Raw genomic sequence first — 18,071 nt, 5'->3', positions numbered from 1 at the left:
GATTGGGCCCACAGGCTCTCATTAATCCCTTCTTGGTCATTGTGGGAGCTGTCTTTCTCTTCTGCTGAATCTCCAAATGCCAGTGTGGCTAGCGCAGGTTATGTTAGGCCATCCGAAGACTAAGACTGGTCTGTGCAGAGATAGCTTTTCATTCAAACACTGTGTCACAAATAATACAACACAAAATATGCCTCTTGAAAACTCACAAAAATATTGCACCATAAATAAATGTCTTAATCTAGGCACACTTAATCTCAAACAAAAGGCAAACTCAGTACACTTCCTGGGAGACCTAATCAGCCTAACTCAGTTACCACATCACCTCACTAGTTCCCAGACTCATTCTAGCCATTGCCAAGTAAAAACTGCCTCTGTCTCCAGCCTGTAGAACAAAACACACACAAAAAAAACCCACTTGAAACCTGCCCGGGAAAAAGCTTCCCACTGAGTTCCCACCCTCCCATTCCATTCATCTGTGAGCTATCTGGGGCTCTAAGTCCTCCTATTACTCCACCCCAGTTAGGCCTAAAGAGATCTCCTGTACAAATGCCCCTTAGTTCCTTTGACTCATAGGTGGCTTCTCAATCACAGCCACGTCAAAGATCTAGCTTGTCAAAAACTAAACTCTCAAATCCTCTTCCACTGTTGACAACTCCACTATCCTCAATTTACCACTGGGTCCCAATTGTTAAAATATTTAGCACCGCCTCTCTCTCTCTTATGGGAGTCCTGTCATTAAATCCTGCCTTGTTTTATTTTCCAAAACGTTCATTTCCTGTCTGCTTCCATTGTGACAACATTTTTGCAAGGTTTGATTGTTGCAAGCCTTTCTCTCTGGCTTCCCGAAAACATGCCTTCCCCTGAGAAGTCTGTCCAAATAAGTGCCACCAAAAATATTCCTTGCAAAATGCTTCCATCATTGTCAATCTCTCATTGTTGTCACTGGCTTTCTGTTGCCTCCCTTAATCAAACTAATCTTTGTTCTTGCCTTCAAAACTCACCACAACATACCTCTCTGGTCTTGTATCCTTTTGTTCCACTCAGTCCTCCTTTAGCCCATACTACTGCTCTCTGTGTCAACCTCCTCTTTCTGCCATTGTGTACAGTGTTGCCAACTCTCACAATATTTGATTATTTTATGTAGGCCTCAGCTCTTGGAGCCATGTGATTGTGAGGATCTCACAGTTTTCTAAGTTTCTAGCTGGAAAATATGAATGGTACAGGTTTAAAACCCACAAGGCAAAAAAAAAAGAACCCAAACTCTATTCTTTAAAATCTTATGATTTTGGGGGACTTGACTCATGTTTTTTGAACCCTTGAGGTTGTCAATACAGTTTTTCATGTAAATCCCTATACCTGGAAATCCCTCTCTGACTCCTATCTGCAACAGGTCCAACCTCACCTCCTTCAGGTTTTTTCTCAAAATGTGCTACTTCTGGTAGCCATGAAGACTACAGTCTATCTTTTTTTTTTTTTTTTTAAAGTGGTGTGTGGCCCTCATGATAAACACTACTTCCCAAGTGACTGCAGAATCTTCATCCTAATCTGCCCCCAACCAACCCTGTACTATTGTCTTCACACATCATTTTGTTCCTAACTTATGTGTGAACTCTTTGGGGCAAGGCTTTGATATCTGGTAAACTGCTGTCCATATCTGTGGCACAGCATAAATGGAAAATAAAACCAATTTGATGGCAAGAAGTGCATAGTGGACATACTGTACTAATGAGATATGGCACGGTAAATATTGCATGCTAAACTTGGGTACAGGTTCCATTTTTTAGATTAACAGTAAATGGAATTTTTTTCTCTTTCAATTTAACAGAAATTGCCCAAGTTATTGCCTCTTACACAGCAACAGGACCTGAACAACTTACCCTTGCTCCCGGTCAACTGATACTCATCAGAAAGAAGAATCCAGGTGGATGGTGGGAGGGAGAGCTCCAAGTTAGTTACTACTACTATTTTTATAAAATTTCACATCCATATTTTGCTTTATTTTTCAAAGGATGGACAGATCAGTACCTCTGGGGGGGGGAAAGATTATTATGCAACCAAAATATTTGAAGCATACACATTCACATTAGTTCTTTAAAATAAAATATAAAATTATCTAGGTAATAACAAGGCATTTTACCATGCTGTGGGTAATAGAAAGATACAAACAATCTACTCAGTATGTTAATCAGTGGCCAGCAGTCATGTAAGGGTATGGTTGCCTAATGTTTAACATAGGCGTATTTTATCCACTATGTGTAACAAAATTAAGTGCGATTAGGACAAAAAAAAATTGCTTTTGATTTTAATTTAAAAGAAAACTCAAGTGATCCATTATATTACCTAAACTAACTGACTCCGTTTTTCTCAAATGAGAGCATATCTTGTGTGTATATTAAAAGAAATGTTTAGAGCTGGTTTTGGAAGTTTCAAGTTGGCCGCTGTTTGGCCGCCGTTTCAAGTTCTTCATTCAGTGGGACTGTTTTGTCACAATGTGGGCTATCGCTTTTACGAGCCTTCTCTGCAAGGCCCAGTTTAATGAAAAAAGAAAAAAATGATTAACTTTTGCCAGTAAAAAGAACTGGATGTCAGAAAGTTTTAAAGTGATAAGATACTTTAAAAATGGTTAATATTGTTAATACTCTTAAAATAACCAACAAGTTTGTTTTGTTTTGTTTAGAACTTGCTTCAGTTCAGTTCTGAAACTTTGACTTCGGTGCTTTTTAAAAACAAACATAATTTTTTTTCAGGCCTGCTTTGACAACAAAATGATTTTTGTGTCTATGTGGTGACAATATTATCCAAAAGAGCAAAATTATATAATTTTTTGTAATGCACATGCTTGAGTTTATCCAAACCTTAAATATTCACTACTATCTCCTCCCTTACATATTTCTTTCCTGGTGGTTCTTCTCTCTCCCTCTGGGAGATCCCCTCACAGGTTAATTTCAGCAGCTTGCTACATCACTCTTAATTTATAATGTAAAAGGTTCAAACAAGTTTTATTGCTGCCAATAAAAAAAAATACTTTAAAAGTAGAAAAGTTAAAACAGGATGCCTTCAGGAAGACTAAAAGGAGTACTTGTGGCACCTTAGAGACTAACAAATTTATTTGAGCATAATCTTCTGTGAGCTACAGCTCACTTCATCGGATGCATTCAGTGGAAAATACAGTGGGAGATTTATAAATCTCCACAAGTACTCCTTTTCTTTTTGCGAAAACAGACTAACATGGTTGCTACTCTTCAGCAACACTAACCACAATCAGGAACTAACGAGCAGTGTAAATGTTGAAACAAACATTGGACTTTTATTGTGTGAAAATCCATCTTTACCTTGAGTTTCCATAGTACCTAACTGCAGAACAGGTTTAACATTTAGGGTTTTTTTTAATGTTTCATTAAATGTCTTAAATCTGGATTAAAACAGATTTAACTTTTATTTTTAATTTTAAAAGCTTTAGGAATTGCTGTGAATACATGCTGCAAAACTCCATACCTACTAGGGACTATATTAATGTCCTTCTCGACTCTCATCATAAAATCAAGCCCGTAGTTGAGTGAGAAGTCAGATTCACAAATTACAGAACACTTTGTATATAGCCCAGCCACTGCTGCAGGACATCTAACACAGCTTTTAATACTGCAACAATTCTTGCTGTAACTTGGCAACATCAGAGAGACACCAGCAACCTAATAATATTTTATTTGAAAACGTTTTGCCTATTGTTGCTAAAAGTACTGCTGAAGAGTACTGTAGTGGAATGAAATTAGGAGAGGCGAGGAAATATATTTTTTTTTTCTGTAGCATGTTTAGTTTGCTCCTTTGACAGCATTTTATAGTCTGTTTCCTGTGCTGGTTGCTTGGCTCTTTCATGCAGCATCTGGGAAAAGAGAAGCATTAAAAAACAGAAGTATGGTTGTAAAATATGAGTGGCAGGAGGACTCAGGAAATGGTTTAGTATCAAACTACTTTTAATTCAATTTCTAAAAACATGGCTGTGTTTCAAGTTGACACTTGTTCTTTTAAACTGTGGAAGAACCTATATAGTTTGATTTTTGGCTTGAAATAAAGTTTGTTCATAATTGTCCATAAAAAAGAAATAGAACCTTCACTGTAGCTCAGTCTGAAGGAGCTGGATTAAATATTAGCCAGAGTGACAATAAAGATAAAATAAAATCAAATGCTGTAGGACTGTTTTTTCCAAACAGAACAGAGATCTAAAAAAATTAGGTCAAATTGGTAATCCAAGATGTAATACTGCACAGATGGCTGCTTTCACTAGAACAAAGATATTTTTGTTATGCTTTAAAAGGCAAACTTCAGTATAATATTAAAAATACTTACATCTTCATCCAACTACAAAAAGTAAATAGCTAAAAACACACACACATCTTAAAAATAAAGAATTAGCACTAAAATTAGAAACTGCCAATTTTACAGTAGTTGGTCAGAAAGATTTGAAAACCATTTCCCAGGCTTCTCTTCTGGTTCTTAGCTGGAAAGAAGAAGTTCATTGACAAAATAATCTGAGATTGTTCCTGTGAAACATCTAGCCCAGTTTTGCAGACAGGAACACTGGCATTGCAAGACTGGATCAGAACTGAGTTCCATCTAGTCCAGGGTTCTGTCTCTAATTAATAATGCTCAGTACCAGATATTTCAGAGGAAGGTGTGACAACCCTGCAATAGGCAGATATGACCTCCACATTGTCTCATCCTGATTTCCCTTAGTTAAATTGGTTGAAGTTCTGAAGCATGAACTTTAATATCCCTTTCAAAATTTGTTAATTATAGCTAGAGATTCTTGATATCCATATAAACGTCCAGTCCTTTTTTTAAAAAAAAATCTTGCTAAGCTCTTGTCTGAACAAAATCTTGGAACACATTTCCTATGCCACAGTGTTTGTCATTATTGTTGTAGCAATTGGTAACTGTTTGTGTATGTATTGTACGTTTATAATACTACGGCTAGAGTTTGCTGTTCTCCATGTCCGCTGAAGGTAGGACAAGAAATAATGGAGTTAATCTGGAGCAAGGGAGCATTAGGTTAGATATGAGTAAAACCTTTTTAACTATAAGGGTAGTTAAGTTCTGGAATGGACTTCCAAGTGAGGTTGTGGAATCCCCATCACTGGAGGTTTTTAAGAACTGATTGGACAAACAGCTGTCAGGGATGGTCTAGGTACTCTGGTTTTGCTTTAGTGAGGGGGCTGAACTTGATAACTTCTTAAAGTCCCTTCCAATCCTACATTTCTATGATTCTGTACTCTAATTTTAGCTTTTTAGAAATACAGTGTGGGAGAAATCAATGTTTGCCAAGTAGAAAAGATACTTGCATGAGTAAAAAAAACCTAACTGTCTATGTTCTTTAATACATTTGGCCTATTTTAAAGTGATCAATGTAACTTCAAATATAAAATTAAAATGTAGACTGAGTTACCCTGGCCTGGTCTGGGGGTCTGTTGATGTGCTTAACCCTCTGAAAAGAATTATTTTCTTATTAGGCACGAGGGAAAAAACGACAGATAGGATGGTTCCCTGCTAACTATGTAAAACTTTTAAGTCCTGGTACCAGTAAAACTACGCCAACTGAGCCACCTAAATCAACAGTATTACCTTCCGGTAAGTAATGCAGTAATGTTCTCAAAATATTTGTTCATCTGTGTCACTTGTGTAGTTTAGAACTGGACATTTCTAGGGAATTAACTGTTATACTAGTCACTTGGGTTTCAAAGTTCCTTTCTAAAATATTTCATTTTTCTTAATGAATTTCTATACAATTTCTTTATTTCATCTATAGAGTATTTTCTCATATCTAACTTTGATCATATGCCTTTAGGGAAAGAAGACCAGTTGGGTTAACATGGAATATATCTGTCATACATATTTGTTTATTTTAATGCTAATGAAAGGATACAGGACTGTTAGCCCTAGAGACTGAAATGTGCTATCCACTAAAGATCCAGCACAGGCAGTAACAAACCATCCTACTAATGTATGTCAACTGTGGGCAGGACCAGGTTTAGGGGTGCGAAGATAGCTCATTCTTATGTCCTTAATATCCCTGCTGAGTTTGCCAGTTTGAGTGGTATCTTTGTGGTAAGGACACTTGCCCATTAGGATCTGAAGTGAGACAATCAGTTTGTTCCACATAAGCCATTGAACAATATCCAGATGGTAATGTCTTCCATTGTTGTTGACCTGTCTTGGACTTGCACTCGTACACTACTTCCCTGAACTATTCTCTAATCATTATAATTCCCTTGAGCGAAAAGGAGTCTATTTCTAATTGACTGTGTATAAAACATTGGACTTACACACTGACACACCAAGCATGCCGTCTGTCTTGATTTTCTGTCTCCAAATATCTAGGAAAAATAGTCATAAGTATTTAAATGCTAGGGAACTAGATAAATCATGAAATTATAATGGAATACTCAAATGACTGAAAGCTGTCCATCTGATATGTTCAGAGACCTATTTAAAAAGTATGAAATAAGTTTTTGGTGAAAGCAGGTGGCCACATTAGAAAAGTCTGCATCCCAAGTGGCACTAAATGGCCCTCTTCTTGGTAGACTTACCAGGGAAACAAAAACGTCAGCTGGCATGAAGACTGATCTACCCTCTCACCACTGGTGAGGTAGCTCCCACCAGTTCAGGCGTGGGGCACACTAGCAAGGCATTGTGTAGGCACTTGTATTTTCTGTATTATAGGACTGACAAGCTAGAACCTTTCCAAAGCGCTAAAAAATGTTTTATACAAATACATAAGCATTTTAGTAATGTCTTACATTATTGGTATCATGAATATTGGACACACCATCAAACATGATTGTATCAAATAAACTTTATATTGATTTTGGAGAGTGTGTGGAAGAAAAGACTGTCTTGTCTTTCCTTTTGTAATGATAATGTCCTCACTTGGCATGTGTTCAGTCTAATTGGGTGTCTTTATGGAGGAAGTCTGGAGGTATGGGCTGGTGGAACCGAATATAGAAGGCTTTTTGTGCAAAGGAGCCACTTATGGCTGAGGAGAGTAGAACTGAGAAAAATCTTCATAAAAGGAGAGTAGTAGTGGCCAGAGTAGTGCATAGAGAGGGGTCTTTAAAATGTGCAATAGCACATGATGTCTGGAGTTTGAAAGGGAAGGACTATCAGAGGCTGGTACCAACAACAGTTTAATGTGTAGCTATTTTTTTCTCTTTCTGCTTCTGCTGCCACTATACTTGTTGTTGCTGGGTTTGTGTGTGTGCGTTCATCATAACATAACATGAATTGTGTGACTTTGGACAGCTTTTTAAATTCTGTTGCATGGACACTTTTTGTCTATTGGGACCTGGAGACTTTCTTAATTTCTCACTGCTTTATATCTGTCCCCTTCTAAACCCGTGATGTGAGCACTGTCCTCCTAGTTTGAGAAATGAGCAGGACTCCCTTCATAGCCTGTGATTGCCACATCTGTATTGCCACAGGTAGAGAGGTTATTTTATAGAAATACTAGGAAACCTCTTTCCAAACATTCCTACTTATTTTAAAGAATTAAGTGTGCTGCTTCCATAGTATTTGTAGCTTGTGCTGACCTGGAGAGAGCCAGACAGGAACCTGGACTCTGATTCTAACCCATGTATCAGATGATGTATTTCAGATAATCCCTGGGCCAACAGCACGTCTTTTTTTTTTTTTAACAGAAACAAGGGGTACATCCGCTTTAGTCTACTTTTATAGTTATCTGTGAGTTTTGGAGCTGCTGTCTCTGCTAGGAATGCAAGCAAATTGGGATCATTCATAGGGTTTTCCATCTGAGATGAGGGTACAGTAGAACTTCAGAGTTTAGTAGTTTACATTTAACACGGTACTGTACTGTATTTGCTTCTTTTTTGTCTCTGCTGCTGCCTGATTGTACATGTCTGGTTCCAAATGAGGTGTGTGATTGACTGCACAGTTCGTAACTCTATTGCTCATAACTCTGAGGATCTGCTGTATAGTCAGAACTCCACTAGCAAACTTAAGTGTAGTGGGATAGGACCAAATTCAGACTTTATTTAGCTTGATACAGTATTAGTTGGGACAAATAACAATGAATGACAAATTACTTTTTTTCTGCTTAAGAAACAGAATGCTAAAAATGTTTAAATGTTAGAGAAACTCTGCAATGAATGTGTATACTGTATGTAGTCAAATGTGGAAATTAGCTTGGATTAGTTATCTGACTCCTCCTTAGCATGATAGGCAAAGCAATAATTAAAAGGAGTCATAACAGGCTCCAAGTCTCTGGAGAAGTCAACAGGAATTATTTTGAGTTGTACAAATGCTATCACGGAGTACTGGGAGGAAATTAAGAAAGAGGAAATTAATGCTGAATATCATGGAGCTGTTTCCTGACACAGATCTATTAGACTGTCAAAATGATCTTTTGCAGGGGGGAAATACCAGAAGCCCCATTGCTTGGAACATAGAACACAACAGAAAGGAAAAGGAAATAAGTTGTTGCTCTTTTGTTTAAAAGAGAATACAGCCCTACCTGGCTTGGGACAATTGGGCCAGTTTTCTAATTTTCCTTTCTATTGTGATTGTGTGGAGCCCATTGTGTCCTGGGAGCCACTCAGAAATACTGAGTTCCATGATAAGAAAATAGAAAAATATATTGCAGGCAACAATTTTGCCCTGGCAAGAGGATGGGTTAAATTACCTAACAAATTGTCTGTTTTTTTTCCCTCCCCCACTCTCCCCTCCCACAGCCAGTTTCTAATTTCTGATATTCTAAACATCTCTAGCAGCATTGGCACCAGTCAGCTTGCTTTCTCCTGACTGGAGCTGTGTTTAGTAGGTGGCTTTCTCCCCCTTCAAAGAGAAGTTATAATACTTTGAGGAAAGAGTCCATACCCTAAATTTGTAAAAGTGGGGGTTCGAAAATGTTATGTATGCTACAGTTATTTGTCAGCTGACCAGTTCTAGCTGAGAGAGTAGGCTTTGTAATGCTAGAGAAGATCCAGAACATGTGGGATTGTTTTTGTCTCCACATAAAACCATTGTAGATCTTTTGTGGGTAGAATAACTATAAAACTAAAGTTAAATGGCTGTAGAAAACTAATATTTAATCCTAGAACAAGTTTTGACTTTCAGAAAGTCAATCTTGATATGTAAACCCATCTTATTATTTGCTGAGTATTTTCTAACCAGGGAAATAGTGCAGACAGTAATCATTATTGTAACTTGAATACACTTGCATGTGATATTTTACTGAAATGTTACCGATGCCATAGATTTGTTCATTTATCTTACAGTGTGCCAAGTAATTGGCATGTATGACTACACTGCACAGAATGACGATGAACTGGCATTCAACAAAGGCCAGATCATAAACGTCCTGAACAAGGACGACCCAGATTGGTGGAAAGGAGAAGTGAATGGACAGGTGGGTCTCTTCCCATCCAACTATGTGAAACTGACAACAGACATGGACCCAAGCCAGCAATGTAAGTGACCTGTTTACTATCTTACTGTTACTGCTTATGTAGTATTTTAAAATGTAACATGCAGCATTGCTGTGATTCTGCTATGGTTTGCAGAACTCAAAGCTTGACCACTGCTGCATTTGCCAAAGTCTCTTTGAAGACCTTCTGTAAAAGAAACCTTATTTTGTGTTTTGTTTTGTTTTTTAGTTCCATCCCCTTTGTAGCATGTTCTGTTTTATCATTTTTGCATCATGCTGTTTACGTGCCTGACTCATTTTCCTAGCTTGAATTTTGCTCATTGTTTTGTTTTGCTTATGTGTTGTTTTCCTCCTTTTTCTAGGAATCATATGTTGTCCATCCCCCACTCAGGCTTGAAAGTCCTCAAAGAGACCCACTATCCCATATCACTGCCCAGAGGGATGATGGGAGATGCAGCCTTGATCATGTGACTTCCAGCATGATCATCTACTGCCTTCTGAGTAGAAGAACACACTGCAGAGCAGTTTACCTCATTTTACATTAGTTGCATGTAATCACAATGTTTGAGTTAATTATCTACAGATATAGAAGCAAAATTACAAAAAAAAAAAAAAAAATACACAGGATAGTGGGTCCTTTTGTGGCTTTCATAGTTACCAGAGTAATTTTTTCCACCTTTGCACAGGTGCTTTCAGTAGTTTTACAAATAATTTTAAATGTGTATTTTAGCCTTTTAAAGGAAAAGAATAAATAAAATTTCTGCAATGCAATTTTGTTCTTGCAAAAAGACCCACTATCAAGGAATGCTGCATGTGCTATTAAAATTGATCCAAATGTCCATAAATCTGAGACTTTATGTATCTTTTTTTATTGTTCACTAGTCCAGTGTTATCAATGTCTTGTTTTTTTCTATTACAAAAGAACAGAAGGAGTTAGATCAGTTTAAGGAACTTTAACACATGCCCAACTGGTATTTTGTTCCAGTTCTTATTCTGTTTGTATCAGGTGTTCCTTGTTGAGTGTGTAATACATTGTGGACAGAAGAAATTAATTTTCTTCCAATGCAAGAGATACTATCCTTGCATAATGCTGTAATCCTTATTGCAATTGATTTTATTTTGCACAGTTATTTGTAGCTACAATACGAAAGCATCTTTGTTTTGTTTGTCTCAGATTTGTGTGGTTTTTGCATTTTCATATCCGAAATCAATAGAATATTACATTCATGTCGTCTTTGAGAATTAACATTACTTTTTTTTCAACCTGTTAAATGAAGTTTTATTACCATTGTTACTTTTACATGACTATGGAACATCATCTTTTGAACAAGTAATTATCTTGACAAGAAAGAATGTATAGAAATATCTCCCTGCAATTAATTTCCAATGTTTACATTTTTTAACTAGACTGTGGAATTTATACAAATTAATATTAAATGGAGCTTACAGTCAAGTTTATGTAGTAGATGTGCTGTAGCCTAAGCCATGTTTGTCTTTCAAACATTAGTTATAAGCTCTTAATGAAATGCCTGGTGCTCTCTGCACCGGGGGGGGGGGGTGGGAGGGGGGAGGAAGAACCATGCGTCAAGCACAATATAGCTGTTTTACTAATGACTTTAACATTTAGTCATGTTCTGTTCATGTATTTCTAAATTTCATGCTGGCGGTGTCATAGAGTTCCTTCCATCTCCCTTCCCCCTTTTCATGTGGTGCAAAGAACAAGTGAAGCTCCTTATTCAATTGCACTTCAATATTTTCATTGATATGAATGTAAAATATATAAATATATAAAACCTGCAGCTTTAACAACTGTAATACAGCCTTTACAATTAGTCACATGTATAGATAATTAAATTCTTCGTATAAAAAGCTAGACCAAAATGTGTTTGTCGTCTTGTTGCTCTGTACAAACAGAATTTGACAAGTGGTATTAGTATGTGTAACAACTTAACCATACATGAATAAGCTGAAACTCAGCTTTTAATACAGAGGGAAGTTTGTGGTGTTTCCTTTGCATACTGAGACATGCTCAAATTGATCACAATTAATTACAACTTTTCAAACGTGGCTCCTGGTTGTAAGTGTTTTCTAAATGCTACATTGAAACCAATCAACATGCAAGTCTCATCTGTCCATAGAGAGTGGAGCAATTATAGTATGTTATCACATTGACTCTCAAACTTAATTTTAAATCTAGGATTTAAGCTTAAAATTTGCTTGTTAGTTTGCTACACGGATTTTCCTTCTCTTAGAAGTGCATTCAGCACTGTACAATATAGTGTATTTCCTTCACTGATTTGCAGAAATATATGCTCTGTACACCAGCATAACTTAAAGTAAATATTTTGTGTAGCACTCAAACATTTTCATACTGTAATCATGCATGCCAATGTCACTTTAGTGGAGGCTTTCTCAACATTCCCATTACAAGTTAGTGTGTGAAAAGATGTGTAACTTGACTATAAACATTTGTCCTAGAACACAATATTGGCCTGTATAACACCAGCCCATAAATGGATTTTCTCCAAATTTGGGCAATATCTTTGTAATTACAGTACTTAAATGAATATTTTTTCTCTTCTCTGTAGATGTAGTGATGCCCGGTGGTTTTTTTGTGTGTGCTCTCTTTTAGTGTTTAAAAAAAAAAAAAGAAGAAAAAAATAATCAAGCGGGCAATATTTTTAAACAAATTTTCATAAGAAATTTTGATACATTCACTTATTATACATGATTGACAAATCACAATGGCACCAAAGTTCATGAGGTTAATGAGCCATGAACTGAAGAGTCTGTTTGCTTTTATAAACACATTAATGTATAGTGTGCCAAGAATCCTTGTTCTGAAGAGTGCTGTATACCACTTGACACGACAATAGCTTATAAAGCAGTCCATTGTTGCGAATAATCAACTCACTAAATAGCTCAAAGCACAGACTAATGTGTCCTGAACAAGGCATTCAAGTGAGCTATTATGGTTTGTTAAAGCACATGAATGTAAAAGGTATCCATAATATTTGTTTACTCAATAGACTATAATAATTCAAGGGAATTGTATCTGCTATATAGTTATATTATTTGCAAAGGAATTGTAGTATCAGAGTGAACTGTTATACATATCCATTGTTACCTTTCTAGATTTTCAAATTTCTATATTAAGTAAAAACAAAATCAAAGGGACTGTAAAGGCAAAAAACTTTTAAATTAGATCCTTTAATATTACACCATTGAAAGCAAAGACTTTGAGTTATTCCTAAGAATTCAATTTTGACTATTCTCCCGCTTCATTCACCTAGTCCATCTAAAAAGATCTTTAGCCTCCTCAACCACACAAAACCCAAAAGGCTATTGATCCTGGTTCTGCTGCTTCTTCTTAGTGTATATGCTACATGCCTCAGGTGGCAAGTGGATGTATCCAGAAGAAACCTTAACCTGCCATAATCACTCAAATGCCAAGCTCCACAGCCACATTGAGATTCAGAGCTTCCTTTGATGAATTACTCCCATGTCCTTGTTTCTTCAGTCCCCTGACCTGGGACTGCAAAACCAGCAGATTTTAATCCCCCTCTAGGAGGAAGTAACACCATCACGTACACAGAGGAGGGAGGGTGCATGGCCTGTCAATCATTCAACAGGTTTTTAATATATATAACCACAATTTAGAAAAAGAGGGAAATCCTGTCACTAGCCTCATGCTGCAAGGCTCCGGAAAGCCATTCTAGGTATAGAAAAGGTTAATCCTCATCTTGCATGGAAGCTTTTCTTGTTCTTTCTGGCTAACAGGAAAGCTACAACAACACTGCATACAGGAAAGGAGCGGTCATTCAAAGGGACAATGATGAGATTGGGTTTATGGCCCGTTTTAAGTCTTTTCTGCACAGTTCATAGACATTTAGTCATCTGAGGAAGAAGTTTCCTTCGTGAAAGTGGTTGGAGAGGGACTTCCCAAACATGCTTGATGGAGCTGGCAACAATTTTCAATACTGATTGCCTTCAGCAAGACTTCGTTCCTGTGATGTGGGTTGTCTGGCGTATTGTACTTAATTTGGCATTTTTCAGGTTGTAGAAGAGAGATTTTTCTACTTGGAATAGGGATTAGACTCTTAACTTCTGTTTACTTGAGTATAAGTAGCTTAAGTGTGTAGTTTAACAGAATAACTATGAATGTGTATTTAAGTACTGATATAGGCAACAAATTTGCAGACTTTGCATCAGGCCTCTTACCTGAATTATCATTTTGATTTTCTTTATTCTTTTTATTTTAGAAACTGCTTAAAGGAAAGCTGCATTGATTTTGCTCAGCACAAACTAACAAAAACTAGTCCAGATGAAATCCATATAAATTTGTTTGAGTAGCAGCTGTGTTAGTCTGTATTCGCAAAAAGAAAAGGAGTACTTGTGGCACCTTAGAGACTAACAAATTTATTAGAGCATAAGCTTTCGTGAGCTACAGCTCACTTCATCGGATGCATTCAATAGAAAATACAGTGGGGAGATTTATATACATAGAGAACATAAAACAATAGGTGTTACCATACAGACTGTAACCAGAGTGATCGCTTAAGGTGAGCTATTAACAGCAGGAGAGTGGGAGGAGGGAGGGGAACGTGGAACCTTTTGTAGTCATAATCAAGGTGGCCCATTTCCAGCAGTTGACAAGAACATCTGAGGAACACTGCAGGGTGGGGATGAACATGGGGAAATAGTTTTACTTTGTGTAATGACTCCCAGTCTTATTCAAGCCTAAATTAATTGTATCCAGTTTGCAAAGTAATTCCAATTCAGCAGTCTCTCGTTGGAGTCTGTTTTTTATGTTTTTTGTTGAAGGATAGCCACTTTTAGATCTGTAATCGAGTGACCAGAGAGATTGAAGCATTCTCCAACAGCTATTTGAATGTTATAATTCTTAATGTCTGATTTGTGTCCATTTATTCTTTTACATAGAGACTGTCCAGTTTGACCAATGTACATGGCAGAGGGGCATTGCTGGCACATGATGGCATATATCACATTGGTAGATGTGCAAGTGAACGAGCCTCTGATAGTGTGGCTGATGTGATTAAGCCCTATGATGGTGTCCCCTGAATAGATATGTGGACAGAGTTGGAAACGGGTTTTGTTGCAAGGATAGGTTCCTGGGTTAGTGGTTCTGTTGTGTGGCGTGTGGTTGCTGGTGAGTATTTGCTTCAGGTTGCGGGGCTGTCTGTAAGCAAGGACTGGTCTGTCTCTCTCAAGATCTGTGAGTGATGGGTGGTCCTTCAGGATAGGTTGTAGATCCTTGATGATGCGTTGGAAAGGTTTTAGTTGGGGGCTGAAGGTGATGGCTAGTGGCGTTCTGTTGTTTTCTTTGTTGGGCCTGTCCTATAGTAGATGACTTCTGGTTACTCTTCTGGCTCTGTTAATCTGTTTCTTCACTTCAGCAGGTGGATATTGTGGTTGTAAGAATGCTTGATAGAGATCTTGTAGGTGTTTGTCTCTGTCTGAGGGGTTGGAGCAAATGCAGTTGTATCATAGAGCTTGGCTGTAGACAATGGATCGTGTGGTGTGGTCTGGATGAAAGCTGAAGGCATGTAGGTAGGAATAGCGGTCAGTAGGTTTTTGGTATAGGGTGGTGTTTATGTGACCATCGCTTATTAGCACCGTAGTGTCCAGGAAGTGGATGTCTTGTGTGGACTGGTCCAGGCTGAGGTTGATGGTGGGATGGAAATTGTTGAAATCATGGTGGAATTCCTCAAGAGCTTCTTTTCCATGGGTCCAGATGATGATGATGTCGTCAATATAGCGCAAGTAGAATAGGGGCATTAGGGGACGAGAACTGAGGAAGCGTTGTTCTAAATCAGCCATAAAAATGTTGGCATACTGTGGGGCAATGCGGGTACCCATAGGAGTGCCGCTGATTTGAAGGTATGCATTGTCCCCAAATGTGAAATAGTTATGGGTGAGGACAAAGTCAGAGTTCAGCCACTAGGTTTGGTGTGACATTATCGGGGATATTGTTCCTGACGGCTTGTAGTCCATCTTTGTGTGGAATGTTGGTGTAGAGGGCTTCTACATCCATAGTGGCCAGGATGGTGTTTTTAGGAAGATCACCGATGGATTGTAGTTTCCTCAGGAAGTCAGTGGTGTCTCGAAGATAGCTGGGAGTGCTGGTAGCGTTGAGCCTGAAGAGGGAGTCTACATAGCCAGACAATCCTGCTGTCATGGTGCCAATGCCTGAGATGACGGGGCATGCAGGATTTCCAGGTTTATGGATCTTAGGTAGCAGATAGAATACCCCAGGTTGGGGTTCCAGGGGTGTGTCTGTGCGGATTTGTTCTTGTGCTTTTTCAGGGAGTTTCTTGAGCAAATGCTGTAGTTTCTTTTGGTAACCCTCAGTGGATCAGAGGGTAATGGCTTGTAGAAAGCGGTGTTGGAGAGCTGCCTAGCAGCCTCTTGTTCATATTCCAACCTATTCATGATGATCACAGCACCTCCTTTGTCAGCCTTTTTGATTATGATGACAGAGTTGTTTCTGAGGCTATGGATGGCATTGTGTTCTGCATGGCTGAGGTTATGGGGCAAGTGATGCTGCTTTTCCACAATTTCAGCCCGTGCATGTCAGTGGAAGCAGTCTATGTAGAAGTCCAGTCTGTTGTTTCAACCTTCAGGAGGAGTCCACCCAGAGTCCTTCTTTTTGTAGTCTTGGTAGGCAGCTCTCTGTGGGTTAGTATGTTGTTCAGAGGTATGTTGGAAATATTCCTTGAGTCGGAGGCATTGAAAATAGGATTCTAGGTCACCACAGAACTGTATCATGTTTGTGGGGGTGGAGGGGCAGGAGGAGAGGCCCCGAGATAGGACAGATTCTTCTGCTGGGCTAAGAGTATAGTTGGATAGATTAACAATATTGCTGGGTGGGTTAAAGGAACCACTGTTGTGGCCCCTTGTGGCATGTAGTAGTTTAGATAGTTTAGTGTCCTTTTCCTTTTGTAGAGAGGCAAAGTGTGTGTTGTAAATGGCTTGTCTAGTTTTTGTGAAGTCCAGCCACGAGGAAGTTTGAGTAGAAGGTTGTTTTTTTATGAGAGTATCCAGTTTTGAGAGTTCATCTTTTATCTTTCCCTGTTTGCTGGAGAGGATGTTGATCAGGTGGTTCCACAGTTTCTTTGAGAGCGTGTGGCACAAGCTGTCAGCATAGTCTGTGTGGTATGTAGATTGTAATGGATTTTTTACCTTCAGTCCTTTTGGTATGATGTCCATCTGTTTGCATTTGGAAAGGAAGATGATGCCTGTCTGTATCTATATGATTTTTTTCATGAAATTGATAGATTTCCACTCCATACGGCTAAATTCAGTGCCTTGCATAATGACAGGTTTCAGAGTAGCAGCTGTGTTAGTCTGTATTCACAAAAAGAAAAGGAGTACTTGTGGCACCTTAGAGACTAACAAATTTATTTGAGCATAAGCTTTTGTGAGCTACAGCTCACTTCTTTGGATGCATTCAATTGAAAATACAGTGGGGAGATTTATATACATAGAGAACATGAAACAATGGGTGTTACCATACATACTGTAACCAGAGTGATCTCTTAAGGTGAGCTATTACCAGCAGGAGAGCGGGGGATGGGGAAGGAACCTTTTGTAGTGATAATCAAGGTGGGCCATTTCCAGCAGTTGACAAGAACGTCTGACTAACAGTGGGGGGTGTGGGTGGGGATAAACGTGGGGAAATAGTTTTACTTTGTGTAATGACCCATCCACTCCCAGTCTCTATTCAAGCCTAAGTTAACTGTATCCAGCTTGCAAATTAATTCCAATTCAGCGGTCTCTCGTTGGAGTCTGTTTTTGAAGCTTTTTTGTTGAAGGATAGCCACTTTTAGGTCTGTAATCGAGTGACCAGAGAGATTGAAGTGTTCTCCAACTGGTTTTTGAATGTTATAATTCTTGACGTCTGATTTGTGTCCATTTATTTTTTTACGTAGCGACAGTCCAGTTTGACCAATGTACATGGCAGAGGGGCATTGCTGGCACATGATGGCATATATCACATTGGTAGATGTGCAAGTGATCGAGCCTCTGACAGTGTGGCAGATGTGATTAGTCCTTATGATGGTGTCCCCTGAATAGATATGTGGATAGAGTTGGCAACGGGCTTTGTTGCAAGGATAGGTTCCTGGGTTAGTGGTTCTGGTAGTGTGGTGTGTGGTTGCTGGTGAGTATTTGCTTCAGGTTGGGGGGCTGTCTGTAAGTAAAGACTCCAACAAGAGACTGCTGAATTGGAATTAATTTGCAAGATGACAGAGAGAGCTTTGTCCTGAAAGGAAACAATTAAGTAACAAGTTTACTACTATGTTTGTTTCTGAGTTTTTGGAATATGGTTCTTCTAACTCCATTGAGGACTGTTCGGGGCCTTAGTAGGGATTCAAATGTGTCACCTTGTGAAAGTTACCTCTTGCTCTGTTGTACAGTAAACTTCAGTAGTTGACATTCATAGCAAATTTCAAGACGGTTAACTGAGAAGCTCACTCTTGTTGCTGAAGAAAGTGTAAAATTGGACTGGGCTGCTCTTTTCCGTTCCAAATCAATGATGGTATTCAAGTGCAAGATGACTTCCCCATATTTCCTTGTCATTAGTAAACACTGGTCACAGGACCATGATGGGCAATAT

General features: G+C 38.4%; 1 protein-coding gene across 25 annotated transcripts in view; it reads left to right on the top strand.

Moving 5' to 3' along the window:
• The window catches only part of ITSN1 (intersectin 1), a 228,939-nt gene that overhangs the window by 182,924 nt on the left and 27,944 nt on the right, over positions 1-18,071 (top strand). For 21 of the 25 annotated variants that reach the window (XM_038406525.2, XM_043508140.1, XM_043508169.1 and 18 more), the window contains 3 exons: positions 1,826-1,947; positions 5,505-5,622; positions 9,285-9,476. In XM_038406525.2, the coding sequence (XP_038262453.1) occupies positions 1,826-1,947; positions 5,505-5,622; positions 9,285-9,476 (432 nt within the window). Of the gene's footprint in view, positions 1-1,825; positions 1,948-5,504; positions 5,623-9,284; positions 9,477-9,795; positions 11,307-18,071 lie in introns of those variants that run through there. The other 4 variants (XM_038406609.2, XM_043508258.1, XM_038406601.2 and 1 more) reach the window with 1 other exon arrangement.

This window comes from Dermochelys coriacea, chromosome 1 (assembly GCF_009764565.3).
Source record: "Dermochelys coriacea isolate rDerCor1 chromosome 1, rDerCor1.pri.v4, whole genome shotgun sequence".
NCBI lineage: Eukaryota > Metazoa > Chordata > Testudines > Dermochelyidae > Dermochelys > Dermochelys coriacea.
Note: the sequence above shows the minus strand (reverse complement) of the source record. Positions and strands in the feature narration are given on the sequence as shown.